Consider the following 18,600-nt stretch of genomic DNA (forward strand, 5'->3'; position numbering starts at 1 on the left):
TTGTGGAGCATAGTTCAAAGATCTTGGCTTGATCCCAGAAGGTCTGTGTTTCTCATCAAATGTCTCATTTCGGCAGCAAAGCAGAAAAGATGGTGGTAGCAGAGGAGAGGCTGCCCTCTCAGGAGCAAAATATCTATCCCATGAAACACATGCATAGCCAAGAAATTATGTTGAACCAGACCAGGGGGAGGAGGATTGGAGTAAGTAGGACACTAAAGTGCAAATATATATAGAGAAAGGATATTGGCCTGCTCTTTCACACACCTTTTAAAGGACCATAATTCCTAAATATAATCACAGTGCTTGCATAGAGGACACTAAAGAGAGCAGAACTTGCATGAGGGGAATAATAAAGTGTCTATGCAGGAAGCCTACACCCCATGTACACAGTAAAAATCAGCTCTATGAGGCTGAGGGGAGGCACCTCCATGGAAAGGGGAGCTGGGGGCAGCAAGGCCACTGGGCTCCACTGGCCATGAACCCCTAGTCTTGAAAGGCAAAGCACAGTGTTTGGGGGAAGGGCTCAGGCTACATCTACACTACAAGATAAATTTGAATTTAAGGCAGTTAGCTTGATATTACAACAGTGCTGTCTTCACTGTAAATACCATTAGCTCAATGTACGGAGCAGTGATATCAATATCAAAACATCTTCGAAACCCACTGAGTGTAGTGTCAAGTTTGAAATTAAAAGTCCAAATGAAGGCCAGTGTGGAAGCACCTACAGACAGCCTGCCAACCTTAAACAAATCCTCACCAGCCACTACAAATCACAAACCAGTGGCTCTAGGACTGGAACCAGCCCCTGCAATGGTCCTCACTGCCAACTCTGCTCACATATCTACACCAATGACATCATCACAGGACATAACATCAATCATACCATCGGGGGCTCCTTTACCTGCACATCTACTAATATAATATATGCCATCATGTGCCAGCAATGCCCCACTGCAATCTACATTGGCCAAACTGGACAGTCTCTACTTAAAAGAATAAATGGACATAAATCAGACATCAGGAATGGTAATGTACAGAAGCCTGTGGGAGAACACCTCAATCTCCCTGGGCACCCAGTGGCAGATTTAAGGGTGGCAGTCCTGAAACAAAGAAATTTCAAAAATCAAATGGAGAGAGAAATCTCTGAGCTGCAATTTATTTGCAAATTCTACTCCATTAACCAAGGATTAAACAGAGACTGGGAGTGGCTCGCAGCGTACAAAGGCAGCTTCTTTGCCCTGGGTGTTAAGATCTCCCCATTAGACTCTGACAATGGCTCATATCCCCCTGTCTGATCTGACTTCTTTTTTCTTCTTTTGATACCTACTATTGATAATGGGCCATTTCCACCTTGCTGAATAGACCTTGTCAGCTCTAGCCCTCCCTTTTTCTGGGACCCCATTCTTTAAATACCCTTCTGAAACCACCACCCCCCACTGATGCATCTGATGAAGCGGGTTTTTGTCCACAAAAGCTTATGCTTCAAAATATGTCAGTCTATAAGGTGCCACAAGATTTCCTGTTGTTCTTGAAGCTACAGACTAACACGGCTACCTCTCTGACACATCTTTAAAATCGAATTCATTAGCCTCCAGAGGTGTCCCATATGTATCTCACAATGCCCCACAGTGCTCTGCTCTGGCTGCTTCCATCTCCGCTGCTCTCCAGGTGTGTAGGAATTAGGTAACAAGAAGCCTGCCAATTTTAATTCAGCACCGGGAAGCAGTGGCTGTGGGGTCATGCTTATATGAGAGACTAAGAAACATCTTTCTTTCTTTGCTATCAGTGCTGTGAGTGCATCTACCCATTCAAAATCCTTTAAATCCGCTTTGGTACCCAATGACTGGAAAACGGCCAACAAAACACCAATATTTAAAAAAGGCTCTAGAGGAGACCCTGGCAATTATAGACCAATAAGTCTAACATCAGTACCAGGCAAATTAGTAGAAACAATAGTAAAGAATAAATTTGCAAGGCACGTAGAAGATCACAAATTGTTGGGCAAAAGTCAGCATGGTTTCTGCAGAGGGAAGTCGTGTCTAACTAATCTATTAGAATTCTTTGAAGAGGTTAATAAACATGCGGACAAGGGGCACCCAGTGGTCATAATATACCTAGATTTCCAGAAAGCCTTTGACACGGTCCCACACCAAAGGCTTTTATGTAAATTAGGCAGTCATGGGATAGGAGGAAAGATCCTTTCATGGATCGGGAATTGTTAAAAGACAGAAAACAAAGGGTTGGAATAAATGGTAAATTTTCACAATGGAGGGGGGTAACTAGTGGTGTTCCCCAGGGGTCAGTCCTGGGACCGATCCTGTTCAACTTGTTCATCAATGATCTAGAAAATGAGGTAAGCAGTGAGGTGGCAAAGTTTGCAGATGACACCAAGTTGTTCAGGACGGTCAAAACCAAAAGGGATTGTGAAGAACTACAAAAAGATCTCAGCAAACTGAGTGATTGGGCAGCAAAATGGCAAATGAAATTTAATGTGGGTAAGTGTAAGGTAATGCACATTGGAAAAAATAACCCAAATTACACGTACAACATGATGGGGTCAAATTTAGCTACGACAGATCAGGAAAGGGATCTTGGAGTTATAGTGGACAGTTCTCTGAAGACATCCACGCAGTGTGCAGCGGCAGTTAGTAAAGCAAATAGGATGTTAGGAATTATTAAAAAAGGGATAGATCATAAGACAAAAGATATCATACTTCCCCTATATAAAACTATGGTACACCCACATCTTGAGTACTGCGTACAGATGTGGTCTCCTCACCTCAAAAGAGATATATTGGCATTAGAAAAGGTTCAGAAAAGGGCGACTAAGATGATTAGGGGTTTGGAATGGGTCCCATATGGGGAGAGGCTAGAGAGACTGGGACTTTTCAGTCTGGAAAAGAGGCGATTGAGGGGCGATATGATAGAGGTATATAAAATCATGAATGGTGTGGAGAAAGTGAATATAGAAAAATGATTTACGTTTTCCCATAATACAAGAACTAGGGGACACCAAATGAAATTGATGGGTAGTAGTAGGTTCAAAACTAATAAAAGGAAATTTTTCTTCACACAGCGCACAGTCAACCTGTGGAACTCCTTGCCGGAGGAGGCTGTGAAGGCCAGGACTCTATTAGGGTTTAAAAAAGAGCTCGATAAATTTTTGCAGGTTAGGTCCATAAATGGCTATTAGCCAGGCATAAAGTATGGTGCCCTAGCCTTCAGTACAAGGGCAGGAGATGGATGGCAGGAGATAAATCACTTGATCATTGTCTTCTGTTCTCCTTCTCTGGGGCACCTGGCATTGGCCACTGTCGGCAGACGGGATACTGGGCTAGATGGACCTTTGGTCTGACCCAGTATGGCCATTCTTATGTTCTTAAAATAGCCTCAACACAGAGTTCCTGGTTCTGTTTCTCTCTCTGGAGGCTGACCACTTTTTTTTAGCCAGTGCTGGTGCCAGACCCTGCCCTGCCACACCACATGGCAGCTAGGCTGTTGGGGGGACGTGTCATGCATAAAAGAGAGGCCAAGAAACTCCTTTTCTGCGGTTTACATTTGTGCCAGGGCCTCCCACTTCTCTCACAGGCACCATGCAAGTTGGGGTCTTCCTGAGCCCAACCACATCACGTGGATAGGCCCCCGACCCAATAAAAGGAGGTGGCTGCTGTTCAGCGCAGACCATGCTGCCACGCAGCACCATGTCCTGGCTTGCATGCAATGAAGGGTATAAGAGCAGCTAAGACTTTTGGGGGCTTGCTGCCGCCGTAGGTGTAGTCTCCCCCAGCAGCTAAGATTTTTGTGGTCTTGCTGCCACTGGGGGGACCATTTCAACTGCCTCTGCAGCCATGGTCCCCCCACACTGCCCCACTAACAAAAAAGATTTTCAGGGAACAATTTCAACTGGCTCATCATCCTCCAATCCACCCAACCCCCCCCACCATGGGATGAGGGGGTCTGGCACTGGCAGTCATTTGGTGCTAACCCCATGACCAGAGCACCACTGCTTGTTGAAATTTGGCAAGCTCCATCCCTTGTGTTGCACAATTCTGTCTAGTGCAGTAGGAAGCCCAAAATCTTTTCCCTAACCTTTTTCTTCACGCCTTGGCCCCCTTAACAAAGGAAACAGTGGGTGGAAGGCCAGTTGAGAAGACACAGACAAAGAAACCTTGCTGCACTGTAAGCCCATTGCATATGCCTGCTTTTTGTAATGTATCTTTGATATTTCAGTTGTGAAAGCAAGAGATGTCAGCCCCAACCCATTTTGGAAGCCCAATGTCTTTTTCCTAACTCCTTTAACACAGGAAAGCATGGGTGGAGAGCCAGTTGAGAAGACACAGAGTGCTGGGTGATCCCAGGGTGCAGAAGCTGTGTAATGGACTGGGAAGCCAAAAACCCCGTGTCACAAAATCTTTTTCCAAACCTTTATTATCCTACTCTTTCTTCAAGCTTTGCATTGTTCCTGTATTATTTTCAGGAATCACATGAAATCAAGGGAGGGGGGACAGTGGCTAGAAGGTCCATTGAGAAGACTCAGACACCTGCTGTGTTTTGTAAAATCTTTGATAAGTCAGTTACAACTATAGTTATAAAAAGCAATTCAGTTGTACAAGTAAGAGATTTCAGTGAATTTGGCTGTCTTTGTTGATGCCCTAATTTTCCTTCCTTCCTCTTGGAAAAATGGCTATTTGCTTACCATGGGAGGGAAATGAGGACAATGCAATGTGGGAAGATGACATCACATACCTACAACTACTTGCATGGCATTTTTTCCCCATGCTGCACCAGCAAAAATATCCAGAATGTGACAGGGCTGAGGGAACTGTGGGATAAGTTCCCACAATGCACTGCTGCAGCAGTCAATGTTTGGTGATTGAGTGTGGCAGCAATAAGTTGACTTCGTGGGAAGCCTGGGGGGAGGTGAGGATAGTCAAATTAGAACTTATAAAACCCAGTGTTATAAATAGAGTTTAATAAAATCAAATTTCCATCGTAGTCGTAGCCTTGAACTACACCTATATATGTAGTTCTGTGTCTGAAAAGAGGCCTCACCATTGCATAGCTTTGTTACTTTGGCTCTGTACAGGGGGGAGTGTATTTTAGAGTCACAGAATACTAGAACTGGAAGCAATCTTTAGAAGTCATCAAGTCCATTCTCCTGCACTCAGGGCAGGTTGTGATTTGCATTGTTAACTGAATGCACTGTTTTCCTCTTTCCCTTCATCCTCAGATACATTTTAAATAGTCAGCTAAGAATAAAGTATATCTTGATTGGAAAGAGGGCTCCTGGTTTTTTACACAGGCTATTTCCTCTACCCACCTGCACTCTGTACAGAAAGGGTTGGTGTTTTATATACTGCATACATAGGAATCTGAAGCTCATGAGAAGCCCATACATGCATCTAAAGTTGGAATTTGTCTCTTGAAGTGCTAGGACATAACTATCAGACCTCACCATAATTAAGCAGAAGGACAAATCCAAGATAAGCAGAACAAAGTTGTGTTTACCTATACACAAAATTTGCTGCTGTGTAGGGAACCAGAAGATTTGGGGCACCATTGGGTCTTAATGTCCACCTACCTGCCTCTTTCAAGTCCTGTACTGTGGCTCTGCTTCCTTCACAGAAGATCTAATTAACCTTCCAGATCTATTAGCAGAACCTGTCAAAGAGTCATTCAAGCAGTAATGAAGCCACTTAATAGGCATCTGCCAATCCCAGAAGCTAGTATGACAAGTGAAACTTTGTGCAGAGTCCAAAGCTATGTGTTCTGATGCTTAAAAATAATTATTACTGAACCAAATATTACTATTAATGCTAAAGTACTTTGCTTTTCTCTGGAGCTGATGTGCTGGAGGAGGTTTTAAAGAGACACTTGTTAAAAGTCTACCAGCAAACAGGCAGGAGGGTTGCAGTGATCTCCCTGCCTTAGGCAGTCATCCCCACCAGATGGGGTCAAATTACCCTTAACAAAAACAAATGATATTGAGGAAGATCATGAAATTAGCTTGGAAGAGTAACGTCATCACTTTTGTAACAGATCAAATTGTACCAGGAATTCAGTATTTTCAAAAATATTTACAGTGGACAATTCCCCCAGACTTCCTAAAACTTATCTGCCCCATCAAACTCCCCATTACCCCAGTTAAACCCTGTTTCCAGTCAGTATTGCTTTCAGGAACAGCTTATAATGGTGCTCATTTTAGGGCCTTTTTGTTTGCTCAGTGTTGTCACCTCATTCCTGGGTTATGACATTTAAATGGGGAAATAAACAAGCCGATTTCCCTCCAGCCCTTAAATGCTCCTCATCCTGGGTTTAACCAACCAGGAACAAGACAAAAGCCCCGAGCATTCATGTTTTTAGCCACAGATTTAAATCCTCTTCTCTGGCTTCCCCTCCTCTGTGTGCGCTGGTAGGTCACATATTGCACCTAAAGCATGCTTTGTCCCTGCAGCATAAGAGAGGAAGCGAACCACACGGCCCGGGTAACATCTGGAATCGCTACACAGGAGCCGACCATCAAAGAGAAAACAGCATTCCCTGATTCCATCCAAAGTATGGAACCTTTCTTTCCTCCTCGCAACCTTATCCGTCAGATGGCTCACTTCCTGTCAACCTCTGAACTCTCCAGCAGCCAACAAGCTCCTCCCTCGAGTCTAGTTAGCGTTGCACTGCCACGTCAATTGAGGCAGAAAGACAGAAGGGAAGCAAGAGAAGGGAGGGAGCAAAGACCAGAAGGAGGGAGGGAGAGAGGTACAGTGAGTGCCAGATGCGATGGGGGGAGGAAAGGAGGGAACTCGAATCGCTCCCATGGTAGCCGGAGGCTAGCTGCAAAGGCAACGGGCCAACGCAGGTCAAAGGACCCTTGTTATGGCTTGGAAGCGAAGGCTGGTCTTATTTGCGCTTTGTTCCGGACCCTGGGTAAAGCGTCGTTCTACTGGACTGAGAGCTGGGCGGAAGGAGATCAGGATGCTTTGGGCCTGAGCGTCCTCCCACCCGCGGCCACCAACTGCTGTGCCAGATGTGGGTGGGTGAATTAAGCAACGAAGTCTGCACATCTGGGCAACGGCCAAGACTTAAAAACATTTTCTCCTGGGTTTGAACAGCAGTAATTTATTTTTATTTTTTAAAGGTATGACATGCCTGGAGGGACGTGGATATGAGCCTTTTGATGTCAACGTCGGAAGAAAATGGGGTTTGAAGTTTCGCTCAATGTGAGGTGCAGGCAGAGAGCAATCCCCTCCACTTCTCAGCTGCCAGTGGAGGAAACTTCTTCAGGCAGGACTCGGACTTTTCTTAACTGTCTCTTTATCCCCCAAACACCAGCCCTGAGGCAGAAATGGGGAAGGACTAACGTGCTGCTGCTAGCTGGACAGCTGGACACAGAGGCTCCACTCCGTCTGCCCAGTGTTCAGACTACCTGTTCAGGACTAAGAGATTGTACAGTAGTCTGCACATTGGTTAGGCTGTGCTGGGATACACCACACACACTGCCGGTGCCGCACAGGGATGGAAATGCCTGCATGGCGGGGAGAAATGCTGGGGTTTGAGCAATGCATGCTAAGTTCACCTACCTCCCCCAGACTGCTGGGAAACAGCCACTTGGCTCCTTACCTGATGATCACCTTTCTCTCTCACTGTTCACCATCCCACTCCCTGTCCCTTTTTCATTTCCTCCATGTCCTTCCTCACCCTCCCTTTGCCGCTGTTTCTGTTGGCTTCACATGCTTGTCCCTCTGAGACCCATTCAGTATGGCTTGTGTTTCTCAAGCAGACCTTTGCTGTAACTGTCCAGGCCACAGGAACGGAGACTATCAAGTTCCCTGTGTGAGGAGGGGGTGAGATGAAGCACCAGCAAGAGGCCAGCTGGGGAATTTTATGGTATAATAAATTCTGATTATTTTATTTAAAAAAATTCAGATTTGGAGAACTGGGAAGTCACTTTCGAAGTTGATTGCGGTCCTTTCTATAGGGATGAACAGGGATGGAAAGGTAATGGATATGTTTGCACAAAAACAGATAAAGAGAATGAGTGAGAGAGAAAGAACAAAGAGAGAGTGCGAGGAAAAAAAAGACTATGAATAAAAGAAAGAGCATGAGAATGAATGAATGAGCAACAGAGTAGAAACGGAGGGAGGGAAGGAATGTGTGTTGTAGAGGGAGATCCTGAAGCTAGGATGATATCTGGGAATGACTGAGTCTTGGAGCATATCCAGCTCTGTGTTCTCAAAACAGGTGACAAAATCCAGTCTGAATTTGAATTGCAACTGCTCCAAGCTACCCACATTCTCCCATTACAGCTCTATCCTGATGGCTGGCAGGGCTTGAGCCGCTGCACAGACAACAGAGAGGGCTGCTCTGGGACTTAATACATGAGAGCTACAACTTGCTGCAGGAAGAATGATCTGCTCCATATTTCTGAAAATGCAGGTTTGAGAGAGAGATGTATTGTTATCCTATCATTGAAGTTTCTAGCTAGAACTGGAAAGGAGCCAAGGTCTGATGTGTGATAAATGGACACTTAAAAGTGTGTGAATACAGTCACAGCTTCCCCCCCAGCCAGAAGAATCTGCCTGCATTCTCCAGTGATGGAAGAGAAGGGCAGTACAAAGCCAGCACAACGTGGAGTCAAGGCACACTTCTGACCGAGCAGACTCAAACAAGTGTATGAAGAATGTAACAGATTCCCAATCATATGCATGGATCTAAAGACATTCAAAACACTCACCCGCCATTTCTCATGTCTCACACACACACACAAACACACACACACACACACACATTTAGTGCAATATTTAGTGGAACCTTCTTGGAGCAGGTCTACGCTTGAAAAGAGACAGTGGTGCTCTTGTGGCACTTTAGTGAAGATGATGCTATAAAGATGGGAGAGCTTGATCTTTTCCATTGATTTAACACTCTCTACATTGGGGGCTAGGTCAGCATAAGTACGTTGCTCAGGAAACGTGGACTTTTCATTCCCCGGAGTGACGTACTTATGCCAATGTCCAGTGTTCCTTCTAATTTTTCCATCCATGCATGGAATACATTTTGTTGAGTGCACCAAGACATGTGCAGATGTGTACCACCAATAGAAACATATGCTGCCAGATGTGGGCTCCATTGGCTCTCTGCTAATCAGCTGGGTGGCATTTGAATCTCTGGTGGGCAGCCACTCAAGCGCTCAGCCAACAGGTGTCAGGCTGGAGTGTAGACCTGGCCTTGGTGTCTACACAGAACAACATATTGGAATAACATATTGCACCTTTGCTGCAATGAAACTATTTGCTACTCTCATTCTACTTCCACATAAAGCATTTTCACTCTATGTAAGGATCCTGTGAGCAGGTTCCCCCGTGCATTTCAGCAAGACACACACATATTTGGCCTTTAGCTAGGGTAATACATGATGCCCTCACTCAGGTATGAGCCAAGTCCTGCGCTCCTTAGACCTTATTCGACATAACCTTAATGAAACTTCTCCATAAGAAAGGACAAAAGGTCTGAGCTATACAGTATATACATATCCATATTCCCATAAGTACAAGAAGCAAAGTATAGTCACTTGTATGTGCAGCCACCCCCAGATGTATACACATTAACACACGAATGAAATTACATGCATCCCAGTTGAAATGGACTTACATGTACCAAATGCAAGGTCCATGGCTGGACTCATTCCAGTGAGATGTAGGCCTTGCTAATAGGAACCACGTAGCATATTGTTCACTATGTCTCAGGGCTTAATGCCCTCTGCCACCTAGAGAACTAGAAGAAAAGCCTGGATCCTACCTGTATAGCCGGGCTGCGTGCTGTAGAGGTCTGAAGGGTATTAAGCAGAAGGGCACGTATTTTTTTCTGCATAGGTTCTCGTACCATGCTCATCACTATGGTAAATGGGTATCTAATACCAACTGTCTACAATACCATGGCTGCCATTCTTATCTCAGGGGTGCAGTGTGGTAGTGAGACTGCCCTCTCTCGAAGAGAATCGTCACTGGATCTGCATAGTTGCCAATCCACCATCTTGCTCTCCCACAAATGTTCTAGAGACAGAACCCAGCAGCACCCAGGAGGTGTTGACTCCCTGTGTGGGATCCTCAAACCCAAGCTGATCCCCCTTTCTACAGCAGAAGTATACATGAGGTGAGGGATTTGACTCATACAAAGGAGACTGGAGGGAAAATGGAGCGGGAACCCAAAGAAAGGGCTCTTGGCAGCAGGACAGAATAAGGAGCCAGCTTTCCACCCCCACCAATCCTCCCAGGAGCAGCAGGAGCTCTGTCCTCAATCACACTTGATGCTGGAACCTTCAAGACACTTAAGTCCCAAGTCCTTCCTTGGCGGGAGGGGAAGAAAACAAAGTGGCATTGTGGTAAGGCTGGTATTTCACTAATGGGACCCAGATGTCTCTACTCAGCCTTGATGCCAATCCTGCCATAACAGGGTAGGGGAGCAATGTGCTGAGTGCCATTCCATCCACCTCAATTTTTGAGAGGGGCTAGTCTATCCCAGTCTTGTCCTGCCACCCTCAACTCACCCTCAGGCCTCCCACCAGATGCAACAAATTCTGCAGCCAGCCCTTCCATCAATGCAAGGATTAAACACTCATTTCCTTTGGCTGTTTGCCACAGCACTGATGAGCTGTGGAAAGAAAGCCCAACAGGGGCAAAAGAAGTCAGGGTTTTTGTCTGTTCAAAACTAAACTGGATCAGGAGTTTCAGGCTGCAGCTTTTAAAAATCACTCAGGGTAACTCTGGGACCTTAGAAGATACCATTCCTCCCCACAAACCAGAGAAGACAGGAAGGAAGACAGCCTTTTCTGGGGAATAGAAGGGATCTGGGACTGAGACATATGGAGACAGCCATGCTGAAGCTACCAGACTGGTCTGGGAGGGAAGAGTTAGAGAAGCCCCTCTCAATGAGGAGCAGAAGAGATAGAGACAGCCCTGTTGGCATGAAGGGTAGAACGGCCCTGGAAGACAAACTCAGCTCTGTCCCTGTATAGGGCAGAGGGTTAGAATGGGAATGCCAAAGCCAAGGGATCTCCAAGCTGCTGCTGTAATGTACTGACTCTAAGCTGAGCCTGCCCATGGAATCCAAGTGGAATTTGCTTCCTTTTCCTTCCCCAGATGACACTGATCAAGGAGTTGAATTGGTTAGAGGGGGCAGGAGTGGAGCAAAATCACAAATAAAAACGTATTCCCCCTTTCCCACCGCCCATTCTCCAGTTAAAACAAAGGCTCCTTTCTCCTGTGCTGCTCCTGCCTCATCAGCAGTGGGTTACCTTGCATTTATTTAAGGGACACTGGCTGGCAGGGAGCTGTTTTAATTAGGCTGCTCTGCCTCTCACTGTGCAAAAGGGAAGTGGTGCAGACCTCCAGCCATTATTCACCCCTAGGGTTATCCTCCCTGCCCAAAGGATAAAAGGGACACCCCTTCCTCCCCAACATCCAGCTGGAGTTTATTAATACAGATTACTCACTGCAACCACAGCCTGCCTGCTTCCTGCTGGGGCAGAAGGGTGGGGGCTACATGGTCATAGTTGGAATCCAGATGCAGAAGCTGTTTTTAATTTAAAACAATGCTCAAGCCTTATAACTGCCTAACCTGCACATATAACCATAAGATGGCAGTGCCATACCAGGAGGCTCTGTCTAAAGAGCTCATGGGCCTTGACAAAGGACTGGCTGATTTAAAATCTTTGCACAGTCAGTTCCAGTTCCTTGCTGATTACAGGACTGATATATGTCCCAGCAGAATTTAGGCTTGGCGGACACCTGAAAAAAAAATACACTGATCTAGCCGCTTTTTGCTCAGAGCTGTGAAAAATTTCATACACTGTGCAATGTGGTTAGGATGACTGAGCCTGCACCACTGACCCAGCTAAGTTCAGACATTCTTCTGTGGCCTTAGCTACCATCTCCTAAGGAGGCTAATTAACTTCATCAACAGAAGAACCCTTTCTGTTGATTCAGAAATCATTCACAGTTCAGCACTCCAGCTGCACAACCATAGCTGTGCCTCTGTATTATAGACATACGCTACGACTAATGAGCTCCTGTTCAGGGAATGACATTTAGGACTGATTTGCTACTGTGTCACCATTCCCAGCTGTGCAACTGGGTGTTAAACATGCCCACTGATGTAACTGAGGGGAAAATTCTGATCTCATAGCAGTTTGCTGATATTTTGCGCAGGTACAAACCATAACAAGGTACAAGATCCCTTCTCTTCCTGAATAGTAGTTTGTCAGTTTTTTCCCCAGCAATTGTTCCAATCTGAATCCATTTTTAGCCATCCCCCAAAGTATTTCTATCCCTGGCATTCTGAGCAATATTCAAGCTTAAACCTGTCATTCAGATTACCTTCTTGTTATTCATTCCCACTATTCAGATATTGAGTCCCAGAGGCCAGAGATTTTGTCTTCTTTTATGACTAGCGTATGGATGAGAGCAGATAAATAAACAAACAACTTTGATTTAGATACCATTCTGATGCCTGACATTTAGCTCCTTGATTAAGTGGAAGAGGGAGCACTGGCAAACCATGAGTTCCAACGCTCAGAAATATTTATTTTTACAATACATCTACAGATCAGCTACCTTCTCATTTATTATTATGGGTTGTTCATTACAATACTCAGAACTTTCACCTCCAAAGCACTATGGACATGAATTAACTGCTCTGTTCTATACTCAGATGAGGTGGATGAATACCAATAGTCCCATTTTGTACATGAGAAAACAGACAGAGAAGTAAAGTGACTTACCCAAGGTTACAGAGGGAGTCAGTCAGTGTCTGAGCTGAAATTTCAATTCCATAGCTCCTGGCTCCAAGTCCTGTACTCAGACAAGTAGGTCACACCTCTCTACTAGAGTCAAGCCCAGCCACAATTTAAATATTCTCTATAGCTACAGCTGAGAGTACCAGAAAGCACTGGGTATCAATGAGTTAACCCATCCCCTGCCTCTGCAAGAAAGAAAAGCACCCTGCCCACTTTTTACAGGCTCAAGAGCTCCAAGCACAGTCATTTACAACTAGAGTTCCCCTTCAGTGCTAGGAATGCTGCAGCCAAGTTAACTCCATGACTTCCACGGTTAAAGGGAAATATCCTCACTCCAGTTGAAGCACTATCAAAGCTTTACTAAGAGTCAAATGCAAGGCACAAGGTAGTAGATTCTTGGGCTGGTGGAGGAGATGGGCAGAAGTTGTTTAACCACTAACGTTTACAGGGTGTAACAAACGTGCAAGGCTCCATTTAGACATGCTTCAAGCAAGGTTCCCTCAGAGACCATACAGGTCTTTACTCCACCCACATAATGGATGGTACAGCTCCCCATCTCCTGGAAGAGGCCAGATAATGGTTTGTAAAATCACTCCAGGTTCCAGCAGTTTGGGCTGCTTCATGGAAGTAGGTAATAACTACACAGGTAGTGCATTTATAATGCCCAGGTATCATACGGAATGCATTCTTCTACAAAATGCTCAGCCACTGGAAGTCAATGGGAGTTGAGTAAGGTGACCATATCTCCCTGTACCAAATACGGGACAGGGAGATATTGGGGCAGAAGGGCAGCACCTCCAAGCCCCAGGGAGCCAGGAAGGAGGAAGCAGCCACTGGCCCTCCCCAAGCCCCAGGGAAGTGGCAGCCCCCACGGTGCTCCCTGGGAGCCTCAGGGAAGAAGCAGCAGCCACTGACTCTCCCCCGGAGCCCTGGGAAGTGGCCCAGATGCGGCAGCCACCCACGCTCTCCCTGCTTCCCCAAGACTCAGGGAAATGGCCTATGTGCTCTCCGGCCAGCAGCTGCACCTACACAGCTGCTGGTGGTAAAGGTCAGTGGTGAGAGAGCTCAAATATGGGACAATTAGTCCCTTTTAAAAAAATAAGTAGGGATGCGGGGGAGGGCCCAAATACGGGACCATCCCACCATATACGGGACGGATGATCACCCTAGAGGTGAGGGTTCTCAGCCCCACAGAGAACTGTGTTCCAAAGCCACAATCCTACCAGCACTGAGGCTGGGCACTCACCTCATCATCCTTATACCATGAGAGGTTCTCAGCTGTCAGGACAAACCAGTATTCCTTAGAACCGCCCTTCATGATCCCAATGTTATTGATAGTGAGCCAGCCTTTTCGGATCACCTGAAGGGATGAAAATGGTCAGCGTCACACATACCACAGAGAACTAACCCCCCTAATGGTTGGGTGTGTCCCTACATACACACACCAGCACAGCTCTCTGCTCCTGCCATGAAGCCCATCTGCCACGAAGCCCGTCCCTAATTTGGAATGCTGAGGCCATCAAGCCTGCACCTGGCCCCAAACAGGAGAAGAATTAGACAGGGAGCAGAAGGCAGGCAGGAGAGAACCTGGCTGCGTTGGGGGTTAAACCATCAGCCAAGCACTCCAGAGGAAAAGACAACTGCAGAGAAAATCTCAGGCACTGACCCAACCCACAGAAACCAAATCACAGCAACACTGGCACCCAGAAAAGGCCATGCCTAGAAAGAGCAAAGGAGGAAGCACAGCCCGGCAGAGATAATACATTTTCCCACCACTGGGGGCTGGAGGGGACTGCTTCACAGAGCTCAAGGGGAGGCAATTCAAGAAGAAAAGTAGAGAGAGATAAATGAAAAATTATTGAATTTACTAACACAAGGAGATACTGAACATCTGGGAATAATGATGCATCTGGAATTCACAACCTGAATTTAATAGTATGAGATGAGAGGCATGTCTGACTATAACGATACCTATGTACCCTAGCTTTAATAAAGATAGACAGATGTAACTATAGATATAAATTCCAACAGTGACATTCTGTAAATGAGCTTGGAGATTGATTAGTGTGCTTTGTAACTTTATATCAATATTTGTGTACTCCTGTACATGTGAGTTAATAGAAAGTGAGCATATATAAGTAATAACTTAAAAGAAAGAATGTTAACATATATACATATATATATATATATATATATATATATATATACATGCATTACTATATGTCTTGTTCATTATTATACATGTGTGAGCCTGTATTATTGCACATGTGAAACAGCCTGTGTGTAACAATGTATGTTTGTGCATGTTAAAAATGAGTGTGTTGACAAAAACATGTGCATGAACAGAGAGGTGCTTGTGCATTAATCAATACTGTTTTGTGTGGCTTAATAAATATCTGCGTGGTGCCTGCATCCGTACATTCATTGCCCACAGCGTTAGGGCAAGGTGAATGGATTTTCATTCCTCTCTTTCATGCTGCTGATTGTTAAAATTCACAGTGGACCAATTCTCTCTGCTGACAGACGGGGGCACTAAAGCCGAACCCCAGATCTGCTCTCTAGGTCTTCCTTTCCACCCACTTACACTCTAGAAAGGCAGCTAAAAAAATTCACATCAACATGCTGTCCTTGTTCTCCACTTCATCTCTATGTAACATCCGCTGCAACTCCCCTCCCTCCCCCCATCCACCCTCCCCTGCAGTAGCAGGTGGAATGGTCCATGTGCTTTCCTGATCCTGCTCTCCCCAGATGCACCATTAATGCTCATTAGCACAGCCTGCTGAGTGGCCTTCTACTCACCAGGATCTCATCCTGCAAAGGGGAACCATAGCAACAGCAGCAGAGAAGAGAGGAGCAGAGAGAGGAGAGATTGTTACTAGGAAGGAGAAGTGGAAGGAGGAAAGAACCTCAAAAATTAATCATCAGAATCTTTTACCAGATTAGTACATCAGCTGCAAAAACATCAAAGACCCGGGCCCCAAAATAAAGTCTGCTAAAGGAAAGGAAAGCTTAAGCTAGTTATAGACAAATCCATCACTGAAACAGAAAAGGAGTGGCTCCCAGAGCTGTTCCACACCCAGGGCAAAGGAAAGGTACTCACTGTTGCTTTTCAGAGGATGGGTTTCCCTGCAGCTGGAGATAGCCTCCATAGACAGCAATGATCCAGTGGAACCTACCAACTAGCCTTCCAGCTGAAGCTCTATGTTTCAGGGAAAGGGGGCCAAATATATTTTGAAGAGGATTCACTTCCCATGAGCATTTGGGGTTGGAAAGGAAGAGGTTATTCAACTACATTGTTTACTGGCCTGCTTCTGTACTCTCCTTCTGTAGCAGGCACCCAAATCTGTGTTGACTTTCCAGGCTAGATAACCCTCTGGTTCTTCCCATAACTCTAGGACAAGGCGGCCTTCCTGCACTTTCAGCTCGTGATTGGACTATCTGACAATGTAACTGTCTTGCATGTGGCTGGCCCAGCTGTAAAGAATGGTGAACCCATTAGGGAAATGCAAAGTCAAACCAAAGAAATGAATGAAACTTAAGATGCTCTGGACCCTCCCCAGCATCCACTGGCATGATGACAGCAGCAGAGGACTAGACCATCATATACACAGTGACACAGTTTCTAAACCAGTTCTCTGCTGCAAGGTTCTCAGCCTCCCCTCTTGCAGAGAGTCTTAACCCTGCATACCTCCCTACACTATGTAAAATGTGCAGCGCTCTTCCTTTGAGCTCTCATCCTCATCTAGGGCAAATATTCCAACAGAGACTTCAGTCTCTGTCACGTGATTCTTCTGGGCTAGATCCTGTACTCACTCACTTTGGTCAAACCCTCTTGAAGCCAGACCGATGGCAGTGCAGAGTTTGCACCAGCAGTGGTGAAGACCATGATTTGGCCCTTGTGTTTAAGCAGTTAGACAGCCATAGTCCTAGTCCCAGTGAGGACAATGCCAGCTCCATACATAACCATTGTTCCTTTGAAAGAGGGACAGCCCATATTCTTCAGAAATGCTTACCTTTTGTCCTTCTCACAGGGTTCTCTAATCCCACACATTGCAGTGGGGCTAAGGTGTCTCTCTAATTTTCTTCCCATCTGCCTCTCTTTATAACTTTGAAGTGTTGCTGTGTCTGGCTCAACACCTGTTTGATGCCTGTCAAGCAAGCTATGTATCCCTCTCACAGCCTCAAGCAGGAGGGAACTTACCTGGTTCCCAGCTGCCTTCTTCTTGCTCATCTGGCTGCTCCGCTGTTGAGCACTACAAACAAGATGAGAGACATTCAAAGTTCACTCAGCTCTCCCTCTCCGCCTGTATCCTGCTCCCTTTAGGTTTCCGCAACAAGCTTCTTGCCCTCACATTCCAAGCCCTGTACAATTCCACCCCACAAACATCTCTGCTCTCAGCCTGACCTACTTAACCTGTTGCTCTCTATGCATTTCCTAAATCAGGGTTTGGCAATAAGAAGTGCTCTGCTAATAGCCCACCTCTGTCCCAAACCAACCACAAATCAACACCTCTTTATTCTTCCTCCGCTCCACCTTCATTCCCTCCTATGCCACCCAGAAGCTTTGTAACTCCCTCCCTTTTTTTGTGCAATCACCCTTTCTGTCAAGCTCCTCCTGTAAACAGGTCTTCCCTGAAGCCTTTTGACATTAATACACTGCTGGTCTGTGAAGCATTTTGGGACAAATCTTGACCTCCAACTGTGACACAAGCTTGGACTGTGATAGGACCTTGGTCTAGCCCTACATGTCTGAACTGTACTGTACTGTCTAAGTTACAGCTTCATCTTTTGTTCTGCTTTCTCCAAAACACTCAGCACACAAATGACTCTCCATGAACAATTTTATAATTTGACCTGATTTCTATTTTTTGTCCTGCCAGGTTAGTCATGATCATTCCCTACCCTTCCCTATTCCCCTTCATCCAAGATTCCATTTGTGCTGTACAAACATGAATACTTATCCTCACAAACTCCTCTAGGGTGAGTCTGTGTCATTATCTCCCAGAAAGGGAAGCTCAAATTCATAGGGGTGGTGTGATTTGCTCAAGGTCAAACAACAAGCCAGTGGCTGAGCTAGGGATCAAATTCAAGTCTCTTGGGCCTGTCGTCTAACTACCAGTCCATCCTTCCAATCAGTGGGGAAATGACATGATTGACGTGTCAGCTACAGCACTGTTGACTTGCTTTAGCTTTGGGTTTCTTTCATTTCTATCTTGACAGCTCAATGTTCATTCTGCTCAGCCACACTGGAGGCCTAACTTCACTCCTTGCCTTCCAAGGAGTCTGGGGGTGGGGGAAGAGCATGATGCAGCAGCATACTTGCTCTCAGAGGATGAGGTGCCTCACAAGAACCCTCCAACAAATTAAGGAGAGGGTTGGCCTTGCATATGGGGTGGGCTGAAGTGAGAGAGAGTGCAGTTGAGGGATGTCAGGACTCCACAGAGAACTGCCCTCACCCTCAGTGGAACAGGGTAACCCCAATTTCTCTTTACCTTTGACCTCACTTTACCCTTCCCTCAAAGCCAGGGTAGCAAACTGCTCTGAACTCCACCCCTGGGGCTCTGCAGCCATGTCCTGCAGCTTGCCTGTCAGAGCACACACACAACAAGGCCAAAAGGGGACCACAGGCAGGAGGAAGCAGTCAGTTCAGGGCATTGGTGCTTACTTGGCAAAGCCAATGAAATCCTCGTGGTTCGTGTTCATGTATGCCAGCTCGATGTCTATCAGGAGCATGACCTGGGGGCAAAGACACAAAGAAAGTAGGTGGAAGATAGGGGCTGAGCACCACTAACAGAAAGGCAGGTAGCAGGGGCCAC

General features: G+C 45.9%; 1 protein-coding gene across 9 annotated transcripts in view; it reads right to left on the bottom strand.

Annotated features, from left to right (window-relative positions):
• The window catches only part of DNM1 (dynamin 1), a 147,571-nt gene that overhangs the window by 60,861 nt on the left and 68,110 nt on the right, over window positions 1-18,600 (bottom strand). For all 9 annotated transcript variants that reach the window (XM_075015879.1, XM_075015880.1, XM_075015877.1 and 6 more), the window contains exons 12-14: window positions 18,450-18,520; window positions 16,986-17,037; window positions 14,031-14,144 (exon numbers count right to left, since the gene is read on the bottom strand). In XM_075015879.1, the coding sequence (XP_074871980.1) occupies window positions 14,031-14,144; window positions 16,986-17,037; window positions 18,450-18,520 (237 nt within the window). The remainder of the gene's footprint in view (window positions 1-14,030; window positions 14,145-16,985; window positions 17,038-18,449; window positions 18,521-18,600) is intronic.

Source organism: Carettochelys insculpta, chromosome 21, assembly GCF_033958435.1.
Source record: "Carettochelys insculpta isolate YL-2023 chromosome 21, ASM3395843v1, whole genome shotgun sequence".
NCBI classification, from domain to species: domain Eukaryota; kingdom Metazoa; phylum Chordata; order Testudines; family Carettochelyidae; genus Carettochelys; species Carettochelys insculpta.